General features: G+C 43.1%; 1 protein-coding gene across 1 annotated transcript in view; it reads left to right on the top strand.

Moving 5' to 3' along the window:
* Nucleotides 1-5,354: 5,354 nt before the first annotated feature.
* Nucleotides 5,355-21,269, top strand: part of LHFPL6 (LHFPL tetraspan subfamily member 6) — a 172,112-nt gene continuing 156,197 nt past the window's right edge. The window contains exons 1-2 of the mRNA XM_040426088.1: nucleotides 5,355-5,569; nucleotides 12,238-12,788. Coding sequence (XP_040282022.1) covers nucleotides 12,404-12,788 — 385 coding nt within the window. The 5' untranslated portion in view covers nucleotides 5,355-5,569; nucleotides 12,238-12,403. The remainder of the gene's footprint in view (nucleotides 5,570-12,237; nucleotides 12,789-21,269) is intronic.

The raw sequence follows: 21,269 nt of genomic DNA on the forward strand, positions 1-21,269 counted from the left end.
GTACTGTATGTGATCACCTGTATATACTGTGTATACGGTATAGTACGGTACATGATCACCTGTATATACAGTGTACTAATGTAAGTGATCACCTGTATATATGGTATAGTACTGTATGTGATCACCTGTATATACTGTGTATACGGTATAGTACGGTACGTGATCACCTGTATATACTGTGTATACGGTATAGTACTGTATGTGATCACCTGTATATACTGTGTATACGGTATAGTACTGTATGTGATCACCTGTATATACTGTGTATACGGTATAGTACTGTATGTGATCACCTGTATATACTGTGTATACGGTATAGTACTGTATGTGATCACCTGTATATACTGTATAGTACTGTATGTGATCACCTGTATATACTGTGTATACGGTATAGTACGGTACGTGATCACCTGTATATACTGTATAGTACTGTATGTGATCACCTGTATATACTGTGTATACGGTATAGTACGGTACATGATCACCTGTATATACAGTGTACTAATGTAAGTGATCACCTGTATATATGGTATAGTACTGTATGTGATCACCTGTATATACTGTGTATACGGTATAGTACGGTACGTGATCACCTGTATATACTGTGTATACTGTATAGTACTGTATGTGATCACCTGTATATACTGTGTATACTGTATAGTACTGTATGTGATCACCTGTGTATACTGTATAGTACTGTATGTGATCACCTGTATATACTGTGTATACGGTATAGTACGGTACATGATCACCTGTATATACAGTGTACTAATGTAAGTGATCACCTGTATATACGGTATAGTACTGTATGTGATCACCTGTATATACTGTGTATACGGTATAGTACTGTATGTGATCACCTGTATATACTGTGTATACGGTATAGTACGGTACGTGATCACCTGTATATACAGTGTACTAATGTAGGTGATCACCTGTATATACGGTATAGTACTGTATGTGATCACCTGTATATACTGTGTATACGGTATAGTACTGTATGTGATCACCTGTATATACTGTGTATACAGTATAGTACGGTACGTGATCACCTGTATATACAGTGTACTAATGTAAGTGATCACCTGTATATACTGTATAGTACTTTTTGTGATCACCTGTATATACTGTGTATACGGTATAGTACGGTACGTGATCACCTGTATATACTGTTTAGTACTGTATGTGATCACCTGTATATACTGTATAGTACTGTATGTGATCACCTGTATATACTCTGTATACGGTATAGTACGGTACGTGATCACCTGTATATACAGTGTACTAATGTAAGTGATCACCTGTATATACGGTATAGTACTGTATGTGATCACCTGTATATATGGTATAGTACTGTATGTGATCACCTGTATATACGGTGTAGTACTGTAAGTGATCACCTGTATATAAGGTATAGTACTGTATGTGATCACCTGTATTTACTGTGTAGACGGTATAGTACTGTATGTGATCACCTGTGTATACTGTATATATAGTACTGTATCTGATCACCTGTATATACTGTGTATACGATATAGTACTGTATGTGATTACCTGTATATACGGTGTAGTACTGTATCTGATCACCTATATATACTGTATAGTACTGTATGTGATCACCTGTATTCAGTGCACTGTGTCATATGGTGTGTACATAATACAGTATAGTATGGTCAGTGCACGTATGCTGTACTGCTCTGACTGTACCCTATGTACTTCTACTATATACAGTATGTACATAAACTGGTATATATACTGTATAATATGTACAAACATACTGTTTTATATACAGGTGATCACATACAGTACTATACCGTATACACAATATATAACAACTTCCATTATATACAGGTGATCACATACAGTACTATACAAAATATACAGTATATACAGGTGATCACATACAGTACTATACAGTATACACAGTATACACAGGTGATCGCATACAGTACTATACCGTATATACAGGTGATTACATACAGTACTATACCGTATATACAGGTGATCACTTACAGTACTATACAGTGTATACAGATGATCACATACAGTACTATACCGTATACACAGTATATACTACCTTCCATCACATACAGTACTATACAGTATACGCAGTATATACAGGTGATTATATACAGTACTATACCGTATACACAGTATATATAGGTGATCACATACATTACTATACCATATACATACTATATAAATACCTTCCATCACATACAGTACTATACAGTATACACAGTATACACAGGTGATCACATACAGTACTATACAGTATACACAGGTGATCACATACAGTACTATACCGTATACACAGTATATACAGGTGATCACATACAGTACTATACAGTATATACAGGTGATCACATACAGTACTATACCGTATACACAGTATATACAGGTGATCACATACAGTACTATACCGTATACACAGGTGATCACATACAGTACTATATACACAGTATATACAGGTGATCACAAACAGTACTATACCGTATACACAGGTGATCACATACAGTACTATATATACAGTATATACAGGTGATCACATACAGTACTATATATACAGTATATACAGGTGATCACATACAGTACTATACCGTATATACAGGTGATTACATACAATACTATACAGTATACACAAGTGATCACATACAGTACTATACCGTATATACAGGTGATCACTTACAGTACTATACCGTATACACAGTATATACTACCTTCCATCACATACAGTACTATACAGTATACGCAGTATATACAGGTGATTATATACAGTACTATACCGTATACACAGTATATATAGGTGATCACATACATTACTATACCATATACATACTATATAAATACCTTCCATCACATACAGTACTATACAGTATACACAGTATACACAGGTGATCACATACAGTACTATACCGTATACACAGTATATACAGGTGATCACATACAGTACTATACCGTATACACAGTATATACAGGTGATCACATACAGTACTATACCGTATACACAGTATATACAGGTGATCACATACAGTACTATACCGTATACACAGTATATACAGGTGATCACATACAGTACTATACCGTATACACAGTACATGCAGTACTTTACCGTATACACAGTATATACAGGTGATCACATACAGTACTATACCGTATACACAGGTGATCACATACAGTACTATACCGTATACACAGGTGATCACATACAGTACTATACCGTATACACAGGTGATCACATACAGTACTATACAGTATACACAGGTGATCACATACAGTACTATACCGTATACACAGGTGATCACATACAGTACTATACCGTATACACAGGTGATCACACACAGTACTATATATACAGTATATACAGGTGATCACATACAGTACTACACAGTATACACAGTATACACAGGTGATCACATACAGTACTATACCTTATATACAGGTGATCACATACAGTACTACACCGTATACACAGTATATACAGGTGATCACATACAGTACTATACCGTATACACAGTATACACAGGTGATCACATACAGTACTATACCTTATATACAGGTGATCACATACAGTACTACACAGTATACACAGTATATACAGGTGATCACATACAGTACTACACCGTATACACAGGTGATCACATACAGTACTACACCGTATACACAGTATATACAGGTGATCACATACAGTACTACACAGTATATACAGGTGATCACATACCGTATACACAGTATATACAGGTGATCACATACAGTACTATACCGTATACACAGTATATACAGGTGATCACATACAGTACTATACCGTATACACAGGTGATCACATACAGTACTACACAGTATACACAGTATATACAGGTGATCACATACAGTACTACACCGTATACACAGGTGATCACATACAGTACTACACCGTATACACAGGTGATCACATACAGTACTACACAGTATATACAGGTGATCACATACAGTACTATACAGTATACACAGTATATACAGGTGATCACATACAGTACTATACCGTATACACAGGTGATCACATACAGTACTACACCGTATACACAGGTGATCACATACAGTACTACACCGTATACACAGTATATACAGGTGATCACATACAGTACTATACAGTATACACAGTATATACAGGTGATCACATACAGTACTATACCGTATACACAGTATATACAGGTGATCACATACAGTACTATACCGTATACACAGGTGATCACATACAGTACTACACAGTATATACAGGTGATCACATACAGTACTATACAGTATACACAGTATATACAGGTGATCACATACAGTACTATACCGTATACACAGGTGATCACATACAGTACTACACCGTATACACAGGTGATCACATACAGTACTATACCGTATACACAGTATACACAGGTGATCACATACAGTATACACAGTATATACAGGGGATCACATACAGTACTATACCGTATACACAGGTGATCACATACAGTACTACACAGTATATACAGGTGATCACATACAGTACTACACCGTATACACAGGTGATCACATACAGTACTGCACCGTATACACAGTATATACAGGTGATCACATACAGTACTACACAGTATACACAGTATATACAGGTGATTACATACAGTACTACACAGTATATACAAGTGATCGCATACAGTACTACACAGTATACACAGTATATACAGGTGATCACATACAGTACTACACAGTATACACAGTATATACAGGTGACCACATACAGTACTACACCGTATACACAGTATATACAGGTGATCACATACAGTACTATACAGTATACACAGGTGATCACATACAGTACTATACAGTAGATCACATACAGTACTATACAGTATACACAGGTGGTCACATACAGTACTACACAGTATACACAGTATATACAGGTGACCACATACAGTACTACACCGTATACACAGTATATACAGGTGATCACATACAGTACTACACAGTATATACAGGTGATCACATACAGTACTATACAGTATACACAGTATATACAGGTGATCACATACAGTACTATACACAGTATATACAGGTGATCACATACAGTACTATACAGTATATACAGGTGATCACATACAGTACTATACAGTATACACAGTATATACAGGTGATCACATACAGTACTATACAGTATACACAGTATATACAGGTGACCACATACAGTACTACACCGTATACACAGTATATAATACCTTCCATCACTCACAGTACCAGGAGCGGCGCTCAGCATCTCTCTCCCTCTCCTCAGCCTCTGGTGGGCGGGGCGGGGGCGGGGTCTCGGGTGATTGACGCTTCCCCTGTGAGTGTGACACCGTCAGCCCCGCCCCCTCCCGTCTCCTCGGCTCTGGGAATGTAGGACTGAGATTTCCTGTGTCCGGGCTGAGTGTGCGGACCGCGGGGAGAGCGGCGGAGTGAGCGGCCCCGGCTTACACCTTACACGGGCTGGCGGTGAGCTCGGCGCTGTACGCTGCTGAGCAGACGGGATACTGTGGGTCTCCAGCGCCGGGAGGAGGAGGGGAGATGCAGCATCTCTGGGGTAAGTTCTGCGGAGGGGCTGAAGTTTACTGCCTGGACTTGTCCTAGAACCGGAGCCCCGAGCCCCTGTGACTGCAGCAGTCGCTCCACATCTGGAGGTCCCGAGTACAGTGCACTTAAAGGGATTTTCCAGGAGGAGTAAATGAGGCTCATCTAGTGGACCCCACTCTCTGCTCAGACTTTCTCTAATACTTTTCAGTGTTGTCCTGCATGCAAACAGTCATTGCCCCCCCCCCCCTTATATTTGTATCTGTGGCCCCTCAATTTAATGGATGGATGGGGGGACAGACTTATAATTGGATGTATAGTGAAGTGATCTGGCAGTACAGCCCCTGCTATATGCCCTGTGCCCCCAGACCCTGGACCGTGATCTATAGAGTACCCCAGCCTTGGACCCGGTGTGGGGGGCGGCCCCCTGTCATATGCAGGGGCATCCTCCAGCGCTGAAGGGGTTACTGCCGCTTCCTGGGATTTCTCAGTGATGCTGAGCTTGTGTCCCCACTGACTGATCCTGTGCAGAAGCAGCTGATACCAGAGAGCAAGTGAGGGGTGGGAGGGGGAGTGAGCGGCGGCGCTGCTCTTCAGGTTACAAGGTTCCAGATATCTCTAATATCAGGTCATGTGACTATATTATTATTAATATGTTATTTATTTCCTGTTATTCTCTGTATTTTTAATAAGGCCTCTTGCACACAAGCGTATTTTCTTTCCATGTTCGTTCCGTTTTTTTTTGCGGACCGTATGCGGAACCATTCACTTCAGTAGGTCCGCATAAAAATCGGAAGTTAGGCCTCATGCACACGACCGTTGTGTGTTTTGTGGTCCACAAATTGCGGATCCGCAAAACACGGATGGCGTCCGTGTGCTTTCCGCAATTTGCGGAACGGCACGGACAGCCATTGATATAACTGCCTATTCTTGTCCGCAAAACGGACAAGAATAGGACAGGTTATATTTTTTTTGCGGACCACGGAACCGAGCAACTGATGCAGGAAGCACACGGAGTGCTGTCCGCATCTTTTGCGGCCCCATTGAAGTGAATGGGTCCGCCTGCGGCTCGGATGCGGAGCAAAACAACGGTCGTGTACATGAGGCCTTACTCCTTGTGCATTCCCTTTCCGTATGTCCGTATTTCCGTTCCGCAAAAAAATAGAACATGTCCTGGACAAGGATAGGACTGTTCTATTAGGGGCCAGCTGTTCCGTTCTGTAAAATACGGAATGCACACGGATGTCATCCGTATTTTTTGCGGATCCGTTTTTTGCGGACCACAAAATACATACAGTTGTGTGCATGGGCCCTAAAGGGGTATTCCAGTTACATTGTTATCTACAGGATACGGGATCACTATTAGATCAGTGGGGGTCCTACCTCTGGGACCCCCACCCATCGCAAGAACTGGGGCCCGATACCGCCTGAAGCCCCCTGAAATGAATGGAGCGGCCAGAATTCCCATTAAAATGAATAGAGCAGCCACATGTATGCCCGACCAGCCGTTCCGTTCATTTTGGGGGGCTGCACGCGGTACGGGACCCCCATTCTTGTAATCAGTGAGCATCCAAGCGTCAGGATCTGATAGTTATGCCCTATCCTGTGAATTGGTGATAACGTATTGTGACCGGAGACCTGCTATGTATGGGGGCTTAGTGGCAATGCCCCATGGGAAAATAATATGCAAAAGAGAGAGCTCCCAGGGAAATAGAACCATCTCACTAGCGCCACCTTTTGGAAGTGGCTCCCTATGAGCCTTAGGACATGTAGGTTTCCTCCCACACCCCAAAGACATACTGATAGGGAACTTAGACTGTGAGCCCCATCGGGGAAAGATTGATGATAATGTCTGTAAAGTGCTGGTGCCATATAAGCGAGTAACATAAATAAAAATCAGGAAAATTAGCCAAATATCCGTAAAAAGTCAGACTTTGACTCATAGGGAGCCGCTTCCAGAAGGTGGCGCTAGCGAGACGGTTCTCTTTCCCTCTTTGCACCTTATGATCACTGAAAGTCACGATCTCATCACTTTGTACATTTTACTATCATTCCTTGGATGTGAATTTCGTGGCCAGGATCGATCCTCCTGGTGGGACATTTCTCCACATTTTTATGCTGTGCAGTAGTGGCACATGGATGGCAAAATCGGATGCCCAGAATGGCAGGCGCTGAGACTTCTAGAGGTGTCCTTTATCAGAATGATGCATTCTAGGATAATTTCCTGAGGATCAGCCATCAATATGAAATTCCCAGAGAACCCCTTTAAATTGTCTCACACATTTGTATGCGCCATTGCGTGATGGTTTGGATTTCCAGGGTCCAGTGACAAGTGGATTAGGGATGGATCTCATGATCAGGTCCTGCTGCCTCCAGTGGGCAGCGAGTGTTCCCGGGATTACCTGTGGAAACGTATTTAATTTTTTTAAAGTTTGCTGGTGATGTGGTGGAAGGCATTATATAATATGGGGGCAATTTACATATAGGGTCATGATGGGCGGCATGTTATATACAGAGGGCACATTATAGACACTGGGGACACTACAGGGGAGCCATTATAGATACTAGGGGCAATATGGTGGGCATTATTTATACTGAGGGCACTACAAAGGGGCATTACATATACTGAGGGCACTGTGGGGGGCATAATATATTTTGAGGGCACTGCCAATGAAATTCATCCATTTTTAGCGCCCATTTTTAAGGGGTATTCCAGTTATATAAAGTTATCCACAGGATAGAGGATAACAGATCAGAGGGAGCCCCACCGATCAGGAAAACGAGGGCCCGTACCCTGTGGAGCCAGTCAGGCACGCGCACTGCCACTCTATTCATTACTGTGGGAGATAGCCGGGTGCTATTTTGGGGGGCTCCACAGGGTACTGATCGGTGGGGACTACCACCGATCTAATAGTTTTCCTCTATCTTTTGGATAGGGGATAACTCTGTATAACCGGAAAACCCCTTTAACAGTCGTTAAAAACGAATGCAAAACGCCCATGAAAAAATGACAGTTTATTGACATATTGTGTGAATATAGCCTTAGACGGCAGATTTATCATCCATCAGCCACTGTGATCCATCTGGCACAGTTTTAGACCGTCTAGTCTACGTTTACACCGTCCCAAGTTGGAAATAATGTAAATTGTGAAATGAAATTGCCGCGGGGCGTCCGGTCTATAGACAATAGTCTCTATTGAAATCCTGAAGACGGCAGTGAAGGAGTCACGCAGAACCACATGCATCTTATTTGTATGACAAGGAGCTTTCATTCCAGTCTTGCTTATCTATGTAAACTTCAGTTCCTGAGAGGTGATATAGGGGGCCGTGGCCGGAGGGGAGCCCCCGGCACCTCTGTGGACAGGGTGCACACACTGCCAAGGCTTTTTGCTGCTGCAAATTCTTGTTGGAATTGTTGGCAAGTTGTGATGAGGTTCGTGGAGGCCAAAGAAATGTGCGAGGCTTTTTCAGAGTTTTTTGGAGGACTGCCTGCCCATTTCTTACTCAGTGACGACCCTCTAATAAGCAAAGGTCCATTCAGATCGGGGACAGTATAGATTTATAGTAACGGCAGTGTCAAATCACAATGTATACTTCTCCCACGGAGTAAGGGATGCAGATGAGCTGTGAACAAGCTCTGCCTCTAAGTACCCCCCAAATCCCTACTTCTCCTACAAAATGATGCATTGTTCGGCCGGCTGCTCCTTCTCTAGAACATGCTGCCTGCAGCTATGCGACTGATCTTCTGTAAAATCTCTGCTTGAACGCCTTCTTTGAGGATTTGTGGTTTCTTGGTGGATTCTTAAAGGGGTTGTCCAGCAGTATTATTATTATTTTTTTTTTATGTGGCTCACAATGGGTTAACTGAGGTGTCCCATGATTAATGTAAAAAATGAAAATCATACATAATCTAACAAAGCTAGAACCAGCACAGTACCTGTACAAAGGCAGCTTAGGGGGGCGTCCTTTCTCAGCTGCTGCCAGTTGAAGGATGGAACTGAGCATGTGCGTCCATCTCGGCGAGCAGGACAGAGAAATTATAACAAGAGCAAACAGCAGGTGGCGCCATACAGATGGATTTCAGTGAATAAGTCAGTGGCTATAATGAATTTTTAATTACATGCAATTACAAAAGTATTCTGATCCAGGAGCTGGTTTAAAAAACGTAGAATATTACATTATAATTAAACGGGACAACTCATTTAATGATTAAAAAAAGAAGCCCTAATCGCCCCTACTGATCCCCAACACTGCTGTTTCAGTGCTTATTAGGTCCCTGCTGCTCTGCACTTCCTGGGATTAGCTCGACATTGAGGAAATGCCTGGAGATGTCTCCTCAGCCAGGAGGAAGATCCCGCCTGTCGAGCTGGGACCAGGGAGCGGGGAGCTTATTTTTCGTGTATAACCCACTGTGAGCCATATATTACTGCTGGCCAACCCCTTTAATCCTGGACACCCGCCAATGTGTCCATTGTGATGTATCTCTTTAACAGGTTATAGTTTCCACTATACAGTCTAAGTGCCCTCTTTCCTTGCATTTTTTGTCACCGTGTAGCTGACAGGTCACCACTGCTGCCATCAATTGACTGCCGCCATTATGTGGTGCTGGACAACGCGTCATTGATAAAAGTCAGCAACCGTGGACCCTGGTGAATGACAGCATGAAAGCCTCACCGACTTTAAAGGGAGTCTGTCGGTAGTTTTGACTATGCTTAACTGCTGACAGCACTTGTTAGGGGCCATGGAGATCAGGGCTTTTCTCATCAAAAGTAGTGTGATTCCATTAATTGGTATCTGCCAGCAGTTTTGACCATGCTAAACTACTGATAGCACTGGGAAGGGGAGGAGGAGAGCAGTACAAACATAGGGGCACATTTATTAAGACCATTGTTTTAGATGCCGGTTTTAATAAAGCCCTAAGCTGGCGGAGGACCCGCCAAAGTTATGAAGAGGCGCAGGCCTTTCCATGACTTTGGCGCATCCAGCGCCAGTTCTAAATGTAAGACGGCTTCCGAGCTGTCTTACATTTAGACCATTTTCTACGCCTAAACCAGGTGTAGAAAATGATGAATGAGACAGGTCTGCCGACGTGTCCCCTTCCCTGCCCGCACCATGCCCACAATTTTAGATCTGGCGTTGCGCCGCCATTTGCGCCTGAAATACGTATTTTAAATTAGTAAATGACCCCCATACTGTTTGTGGATGTTTTCCCATTAGTAGTGTGAATATGAAGTTTTATTCTGCTAGGTCCTGCTCCTGGTAGTTCACTGGAAACAGAGTTTCACTGTAAAGTGCTGTATACATTGAGCTGCTTCACAGCCCCACCCCTCTGCTCTGAGTGACAGCTGTAGCGTCCAACCAGGAGATCACTCCAGCTGTCACTCATAGCAGAGGGCAGGAGCTGTGGAGCAACTCAATGCAGAGAACACTTCACAGTGAAACTCCACTTCTAGGGGCAGAACCTAGCAGAATAAAGCTTCATATTCACACTACTAATGAGAAAAGCTCCACAAACGGTATATTTGTACTGCTCTCCCCAGCGCCTGCCTAGGGCTGTCATCAGTTTAGCATGGTCAAAACTGCTGGCAGACTCCTTTTATTGGAACACTAAACCTATAAATGAATGATACAAGTAAACAGGAGATGAAAAAAAAAAATCTCCAAAATTAATGTACAAAAATCTTCTGTAGTTCCTGAAACAAAATCAATTCACGTTTTATCACTTCCATTTTCAGGAGGTGGATGAGAGGTGGGACTTAGCCCGGGGGAGGGGTAGACAGTGGGATGTGGGAGGGATCCTTCTGCAGCCAGACACAGGTCGGTGAGGAGGAGGGAGAAAATGTTTTTTTGGGACACATAAAAGAATTCTTTAGCTATTTCTTAGAGTTTTCTTTGTAAAAGGAATAGGATCAAAGGAGAGGAGATTGCTGGGGAAATTGCCTTTTTGAGTATTTTCTACATTTTCTTTAAAACGTAAGTATATTTTTTACATTTAGAGCAACTTAAAAATAATTTTTTAGGGATCAGAAAACCTTTTTAAGGTCTTTGATCTGGCACAATGAATGGATGAAATACATTTCTATTGACCCTGATGATTTAAGAACGTCAGTTCATTAATGGTTATAGAATGATTTCAGGAGGGCTCAATAGGACGCTTGTGTTCTGAATGGGATCAGACCGGTTAATAAATCAGCTATTTCCAGTAAAATGATTACCGAGCACTATTCTCTAATCCTTGGCTGCACAGAAAGAATCGGCTTCTTATGTTTTTTGCCCACTTTTTGCCTTTTGGTTATTTGTGGTACGGATGAACCCTTTCTAACAAAGAGTCCTTTTAAAGGTCTCTGCATTCTTTCGGGGATGCTTGTCCGGCATTGTGCCCCTGCTCAATATCCCAAGACGGCCACTCGTTTGTGTCACTAAATTAAATTCACTGATTGAACGGGGAGTTCAGTCGTTCTTTCCCCTCTTCAACACAGAGCTGATAAATTCAATATAATGAGAAAACTGAACCCGATAATGGTGTTTTTTAATATGGCATGGAATGAACCATTAACATAATGCACTTCTTTATTATCATAGATAAACATGACTTGACACGAAAATAACTTTTCTTATCGACTGCGTCTGGTTTTATTTGCTTTCCTACTAATAATTATGTTTGTTTTGCTCCTTCCTCAGGAATCCCTTAGCGGAAAAAGTATTGACTTCAACCTCTGGAAATTGAACCGTACAGGATTACCTTCTGTGTGAGAATTGCTCAACACGTTATTTTCTCTGGGATAACCTTACTTGTTTTCAGCTCCCTTTTAACCTTTGATGAGGTTTATCTTCTTGGCTGGGCATCATGGCATCGAGTTTGACATGTACCGGGGTGATCTGGGCACTGCTGTCCTTCTTGTGTGCTGGAGCGTCTTGCGTGGGCTTTTTCATGCCATATTGGCTTTTGGGCTCTCAGTTGGATAAGCCGGTGTCATTCGGTACTTTCCGGAGATGTTCTTACCCTGTGCGAGATGAGAGCCTGCAGACCACAGTCATGGTGGAACAGTGCGGACGCTATGCCTCCTTCCAAGCCATTCCAAGCCCTGAGTGGCGAATCTGTACAGTGGTTACTGGACTTGGATGTGGTCTTCTTCTTCTGGTGGCATTGACCACCATCATGGGATGCTGTGTCTCTGAGCTTATCTCCAGGACTGTTGGAAGAGTGGCTGGTGGGATACAGTTTCTGGGAGGTGAGTTAGATGGTGATTCTTGACTTATGCTTGCATGGATATTTGCGACTTGGGTTTTTCATAAACATATGCATCCGTTTCTTATTCACAATTTTCTCCATATTGTCAATTTCCACTTTTGATAGTCTTCATTTGTCATCGACTGACTCAGATGTGCTCAAGTTTAGAAGGTTGTTATAGTTCAACTCTTAATACCTAATCATATTGGGTGCAGAGTTGTGGCATTGGGTATTCATTGAGCGTCCAAGGCATATAAGGAAACATGTTTGGTGGTCAAATATATACGAATATAGGAGATGAGCCTCATCAGCTTCTACATATTCCTCCTGCCTTTTGAAAAGCAGATGTTGGTGGTGGACCAAGGGCAGACTGGGAGGGAGCTGGGCCCTCTACTATCAAAATTCATGGACATCCCCCCCACCTCCCTGCCACCACCTCGGGAGCTTGACACAGCAGGAATAGGTGATGGCTTCAAAAGAGGCTTAGAACAAATTAGCATTAACTATTATGGAAATATGTAGAATCCTTGTCTGATTGTTGATCCAGTCCAATAGCCTCTTGGCGTCAGGAGAGATATTTTTCCTTTTTAAGCCAGATTGTCTCATGTCTTACAGAGTTTTTACTTTCTCCTGGATCAATAATGGAAAGCAACATTTACCCACAGCCCTTGCCTTCATCCATTACCTCTCCCATCCCTTGGATGAACTTGATGGACATGTGTATTATTTCATCCGTATTATGTAAACAGTATAGTAATGATACAGATAATTTGGGCTAATAAAATTGTATTTGGTTGCATTTTTAATATGATTGTGTAGGCCCTGTACTTAAAGGGGTTGTCTCACTTCAGCAAATGGGATTTATCATGTAGAGAAAGTTAATACAATGCACAATGTACTGTGATTCTCCATATTGCCTCCTTTGCTGGCTGGATTCATTTTTCCATCACATTATACACTGCTTGTTTCCATGGTTACGACCCGCATGAAATCCGGCAGCAGTGGTCGTGCTTGCACACTATAGAAAAAAAAATATTGACCGGAACTGTATGAGCGCACATAGGCACACATGCGCAGCGGCTCCTATTCAGGCCACCTCGTATCTGCACTGCAGTGGTGGTCGTAACCCCTTGAAACGAGCAGTGTATGATATGATGTTAAAATGGATCAAGCCAGCAAAGGAAGCAAAATGGACAATCACAATACATTAGCAACTACCTAACGGCTCTTTCACACTTGCGTTCTTGTGTTCCGGCATAGAGTTCCATCGTCGGGGCTCTATGCCGGAAGAATCCTGATCAGGCTTATCCCCATGCATTCTGAATGGAGATAAATCCGTTCAGGATGCATCAGGATGTCTTCAGTTCCGGAATGGAACGTTTTTTGGCCGGAGAAAGTACCGCAGCATGCTGCGCTTTTTGCTCCGGTCAAAAATCCTGAACACTTGCCGCAAGGCCGGATCCGGAATTAATGCCCATTGAAAGGCATTAATCCGGATCCGGCCTTAAGCTAAACGTCGTTTCGGCGCATTACCGGATCCGACGTTTAGCTTTTTCTGAATGGTTACCATGGCTGCCAGGACGCTAAAGTCCTGGCAGCCATGGTAAAGTGTAGTGGGGAGCGGGGGAGCAGTATACTTACCGTCCGTGCGGCTCCCGGGGCGCTTCAGAGTGACGTCAGGGCGCCCCACGCGCATGGGGCGCTCTGACGTCATTCTGGAGTGCCCCGGGAGCCGCACGGACTGTAAGTATACCGCTCCCCCGCTCCCCACTACTACTATGGCAGCCAGGACTTTAATAGCGTCCTGGGTGCCACGCATTTTGAAGACGGATCCGTCTTCAAATGCTTTCAGTTCACTTGCGGTGTTACGGATCCGGCGGGCACTTCCGGCAAATGGAGTGCACGACGGATCCGGACAACGCAAGTGTGAAAGAGGCCTTATATTCACTTTGTCTACATGATAATTGCCGTTTACTGAAGTGACACAACCCCTTTAAGGAGTATTGTAACTGACTAAGAGGTGCACAGTCCCCTTGTGCACTGCGTAGCGCTGAATGTCCGGTCGCCCCCTTCCTCTCTGTACAGTAGTTCAGTAAAATCAGTGAACCTTTGCAGCAGCGTGGGGATTATCTCCTTCATGGGAATAAGAACAGACGTTCGGATCTTGTGGAGTTGCATTGCTTCTATGTTTACTCTCAGATTTACTTTTTTACTTTGTTCTGCTGAAGAAGAGGAGTGGTATCAGGACCTCTGTAGTTTATCCTCTTGAGGATGTTGGGGTGAAGGTTATTTGCTAGAGGCTTGGTCCACAGACTTACCATGTGTGAGGTCTCTTCTGCTCTACTGCTTTTCCCATGAATGGGCCACCAGCTGATCTGAAGCGACCAGTTCTCATGCAGAGTTGCGGATGGTGTGTTTCATTGCCGAGTGTAGCAGTATATACAGTATATATGTATATCAGATGTGCCGTCATAATCTATACCCCAACTGTACTTAGCATTCCATCCTGTGCTGAGCTATAGGTATAGACAAGTACGTGGGTTCATACGGTTCACATATAACTAATACAAATCAATTTGCCTGCCGTAGGGATAGATCACATGAATTTTGACAAATTTGATGTCTACTATGGACAAATCAAAAGCAAATAATTGATTGATCTATTTCCTCGTTGTAGTTGCCAAAATTTTCAATCATGTGACTGGCCACTAGTTCTATTCATGGCACGTACAAGCTGGTGAGCCCAGTTACCGATTTTTGCATTGGATCCTAGAAGTTCCAGATTTTGCATTGGTCCTAGAAGTTACAGATTTTGCATTGGTCCTAGAAATTACCGATTTTGCATTGGTCCTAGAAGTTACCGATTTTGCATTTGGGTCCTAGAAGTTTCAAGTTACACCAGATTTATAATTTATTATTTTTGGCATTTTTTTGGGGACAATTCAATCCAGAGTTTTAGCAATGGCGCCTTAGTTGTTTCTGTGCCTTTCTATGTAAAAGTTTAGCCTTAGAAGGTAATAGTAAAGAAGGTCGGCATAAGGCATCATGCACACAGCCATGTCGTATTTTCAGTCTGCAAAAAACATATCCATCTGCATTGTGTATTTTTCTCACTCCTATCAATAGAAGGGTCTGTTCTCGTCCACAATACAGACAAGAATAGGACCTGCTTTCTAATTTGGGGAATGGAAAACGGATCCACAAAAAAACACTGTTGTGCATGACCCCATAGAAATGAATGGGTCAGTGTGCTATCTGCAAAAAATGTGGCTAGCACACAGAGAAAAATATGGTCGTGTACGTGAAGACTTAGGTCTGATCCAGATGGCCATTCTGATTTACATGTGGACTTCTGTATGGCGTTCGCGTGTGTCTGTTTTCTCGTAAAGAAAAAAGGGGGTCAGTCAGCACATCCCAATGCGCAGGTGCACGCCGCCATGGCTAGAAACACAAAGAAAAAATACTGTGCAACAGCACTCTTCAAACCGAAAAAAGTACTTAAAAAGTATTCTGGTGCTAATGCTACTCTTATTTAGTAAATTTGAGATTCTTGGCAAATACAGCCATAACGGCCACCGTAAAATTCAGGGAGTGCTGCTTTTTTCTTTGTGTTTCTAGCCATAGCAACGTTCCCCTGCGCTTTGGGATGTGCTGACTGACACCCTTTTTTCTTTGCAGTTTGTACTGGAGGTGAGGCTGACTCCTGTTGGTCTCGCACCCCTGACCAGCCTGTCTGCCCCATAGGCTGATTTTAATTAGTGTAAGTATAAGGCATCTTGCACAGGACCATATGGTTTTGCGGTCCGCTTTAAACGGATCAGTTTTTCTGTTTTTTTTGTTTCAGTAGTGTTTCCGTTTCGTTTGGTTCCCATTTGTGATCTGTTTTTTTGCGAATCGGAAACGGAAGCATACAATAATGTTTAAACAGTAAGTACATAGAAAATTGGGCTGGGCATCAAATTTTCAATAGATGGTTCCGCAAAAACGGAACGGATACGGAAGACATACGGATGCATTCCGTTTTTTTTGCGGACCCATTGACTTGAATGGAGACACGGATCGTTATTTGCAGGCAATAATAGGACAAGTTCTATCTTTCAGCGGAACGGAAATACGGAATCACCACTGGGTCACATACCACTCGGGCACGCGTCACTGCTGAAGCCAGTCATTGGCTGCAATGTGACCCCATCTGTGCAGGAAGTTTACAGGCAGGGACTGGATGTTCGGGAGCCACCTGGGGCAACTGGGAGCAGGTAACTAAAATCCTGCAGTTCTCACACTGAACATTAAAGGTCCATTTACACGTCCGTAGTTCTGGGCTCGCAGTATTTTCTGATTGTAGATTTTTAATTTTATTTCCTGAACATGATTATGGGGGTCGGCCATCTTACCCGAGCCGTTCCTAACAGCATTTACACAGCATTAAGAAAATTGCGCTACGGCAGCCCCATAGGCATAGAATCGCAAATCTTAATCGCGAATATCGCCACTTCGAAAATTCACGAATATTTAGAATATAGTGCTATATATTCGTAATTTCGAATATTCTAGATTTTTTTCATCAGTAACCTCCTTCATTGCTTGTGGGCCAATGAGAAGGCTGTAATGTCTGTCAGAGCTTAGCAACATCCCTAGCAACCAATAGGAAAGTTGCCCACCCCTTACTATATAAGAACCTCCCCAGCAGCCATTTTCTGTAGTTTTTTGCAGATCTGAGAGAGAGCAGTGACATTGCTGTGCTCTGTGCTTTACTGTTTAATTACATTAGATAGTTAGTTAGCTTATATATATATATATATATATATATATATATATATATATATATATATATATATATATATATATATATATAATACAGATAGTTACTGGGAGATAGTCAGTGTAGGTTATATCCTGATATAGTGTACCTGATAGGTTCTGCTGTCCATACATACATGCTACATACATAGTGCTGTGATGTCACAAGTTCACAACACGTATTACACAAAAATATGCGCATCATTAGTGCCGATTTGCGCAATAGCGAATATATTGGAGCACTCTATCTGCATATAAAGCTATTGTAATGTTCTGCCGTGCCAACCATTTTCTCCAGTCTCTGGAAACTTCTAGCAGCTTGAACAATGTAATAACAGTGACCCACCCCTGTATTGCGCGCGCAATACGCGCATATTACAGTGCTGATTTTCGCAATCAAGAAAATTATCTCGAATTCACGAATATATGACGAATATTCGCAAAATATCGCGACTTCGAATATTGCCCCCGCCGCTCATCACTAATAGACACAATGGTCAGGAGGGGACCCCATTGACTTCTATGGGAGAGTTTTCTAGACATGCTCTGTGACCTGTGCAGAGGTCATTGTCCAAACGTATCTATTCTTTCCTTGTACAATCACCTATTGTGAATGGTGGATCCTGTCTTATCTGTACACAGAGGTGATATCATTACAGGCAGGGTTAGAATGACAGATAAGCAGATAACTGCAGTGAAGTAATCTGTACAGACCAAGAAGTGGCGCCAGTGCGAAAACTGAAGGATTTTATGGTTTTCGTTTAAATATAGATATTGACATGGAAAATTTAAACATAACTACCAACAATTCTTCAAAAATAAGTTAAACATAAAAACGGGATTTAAACAATAGGTCATTTTCTGGTGACACATGCCCTTTAAGTGTTGTTACAGTCACACCTTTAATTATGAGAACATTTTGCAGCATTTTTTGGGGTTTTGCAGTGGCAGTAGTTTTACCCTTTATAGTATCACTTGATGGGGTTACCATTACTTCCTACATGACATGGGTTATCACAGAGCACAGTGATAAGTACTGTATGATATGTGATTACACGTTCAGAAGGTCCATTATTTGGGGTATATCTTTAAGGGAGATTTCTAGTGTGTTCTTCAGGGGATAGAAAATAGTATCTGTAGAGAAGCCGACATGTTTCTTTAGGTACAGGTGATAACACTTCAGTTCTTCAGCGCCCACTGGTCAGCACTGTCATGAGGAACATGGATGGGACTAGGATATGATATCGATGCGGATTGTGTACTGTATATGGAGCTTGATGTGGAGTCGAATTTCACAGAAACGTGAACTATTGAGAGCTGATCTTTTGAGTTGGAGAAGATATTAAAGGGGCTTTCCAGGGTTCTGGCATTGATGGTCTGTCCTCAGGATAGGCCAGTAATATGTGATCAGTAATGATCCGACAACCTGCACCCCTACCAATCAGCTGTTCCCTGCAGCCTCTGAATGGAACAGGAAAAACAGCTCCGTTCAAAGTGTAGTGGTCGTGCTGGGTACTGCAGTTCATGTTCCACTGATGTGAATGAGTAACCCACCACACTTTGAACGGAGCTGTGCTTTATGTTCTATTTAAAGTGATGGTTCCAGTGTTGGGGTTTGAAGGGAACAGCTGATCGGATAGTAGTGACCTATCCTGAAGATAGGTCATCAATATCAGGAGTCTGGAGGACCCATTTAAAAGTAAATTCCGACCTTTGTTCTCTATTTAGCTGATTTATGCTGATTATACTATAAAGGTGTATAGCATATTCTCTTGTACTATCGAAGCTAACCCGGATAGACATTCAGTAATAGAGTGCATTAAAACAAGTGCAGTAGTATCATACAGAACAGATAAGGTCAAGTGTTAGGATAAGATCTCGAAAGTGTCTGAAAAGAACACAAAAATGAGAGCCCTTAGGGATGTGAAGACATTAGGACAGGGATTTGGGCAAGGTATTACATGCACTTTCTTCTTGTACCAGCAAATTGCTAGTAGTATGTGCATTTCCACATTTACTACTGACACGTTCTTTATGAACATTCCTGATTTATAAAAACCTTAAAAGGGAAAAATGGCTTAGTTACCCATAGCAACCAATCAGATTCTACCTTTCATTTTTGGAAAAGGTGGTATCTGATTGGTTGCTATGGGTAACTAAGCAATTTTTCCACACTTTTGATAAACCTCCCCCAGCTTATTTTAAAGGGGTTATCCCACGAAAAATATTCTACAGTTTTCAAACGAGCACCTATATCTGAATACTTTTGTAATTGCATGTAATTAAAAATTTAGCATAGCCACTGAGTTATTCAATAATATGTATCTGTATAGCGCCACCTGCTGTTAGTTTTTTTTACTTATTTCTTTGTCCTGCTCACTGAGATGGCCGCACATGCTCAGTTTCATCCTTCAATTGCCTCCTGAGCTGTGACAAGGAGAGAGCTCCAGCAGAAAAGACATGTCCCCAGAGCTGCAGCGGAATGGACACACCGCCTTAGCTGCTACAGAATGGACCCCCCCCCCCTGAGCTGCAGCAGAATGGACACACCGCCTTAGCTGCAGCGGAATGAACACACCGCCTTAGCTGCAGCGGAATGGACACACCGCCTTAGCTGCAGCGGAATGGACACACCGCCTTAGCTGCAGCGGAATGGACACACCGCCTTAGCTGCAGCGGAATGGACACACCGCCTTAGCTGCAGCGGAATGGACACACCGCCTTAGCTGCAGCGGAATGGACACACCGCCTTAGCTGCAGCGGAATGGACACACCGCCTTAGCTGCAGCGGAATGGACACACCGCCTTAGCTGCAGCAGAATGGACACACCGCCTTAGCTGCAGCGGAATGGACACACCGCCTTAGGCCTCTTTCACACTTGCGTTGTCCGGATCCGGCGTGTACTCCATTTGCCGGAATTACACGCCGGATCCGGGAAAACGCAAGTGTACTGAAAGCATTTGAAGACGGAACCGTCTTCCAAATGCGTTCAGTGTTACTATGGCAGCCAGGACGCTATTAAAGTCCTGGTTGCCATAGTAGTAGTGCGGAGCGGGGGAGCAGTATACTTACAGTCCGTGCGGCTCCCGGGGCGCTCCAGAATGACGTCAGAGCGCCCCATGCGCATGGATGACGTGATCCATGCGATCACATGATCCATGCGCTTGGGGCGCCCTGACGTCACTCTGGAGCGCCCGGGGAGCCGCACGGACGGTAAGTATACTGCTCCCCCGCTCCCCGCTACACTTTACCATGGCTGCCAGGACTTTAGCGTCCCGGCAGCCATGGTAACCATTCAGAAAAAGCTAAACGTCGGATCCGGTAATGCGCCGAAACGACGTTTAGCTTAAGGCCGGATCCGGATCATTGCCTTTCAATGGGCATTAATTCCGGATCCGGCCTTGCGGCAAGTGTTCCGGATTTTTGGCCGGAGCAAAAAGCGCAGCATGCTGCGGTATTTTCTCCGGCCAAAAAACGTTCCGTTCCGGAACTGAAGACATCCTGATGCATCCTGAACGGATTTCACTCCATTCAGAATGCATGGGGATAAGCCTGATCAGGATTCTTCCGGCATAGAGCCCCGACGACGGAACTCTATGCCGGAAGACAAGAACGCAGGTGTGAAAGAGCCCTTAGCTGGAGCGGAATGGACACATATGAATGGATCCATATGAAGTACGG

This window comes from Bufo bufo, chromosome 3 (assembly GCF_905171765.1).
Source record: "Bufo bufo chromosome 3, aBufBuf1.1, whole genome shotgun sequence".
NCBI lineage: Eukaryota > Metazoa > Chordata > Amphibia > Anura > Bufonidae > Bufo > Bufo bufo.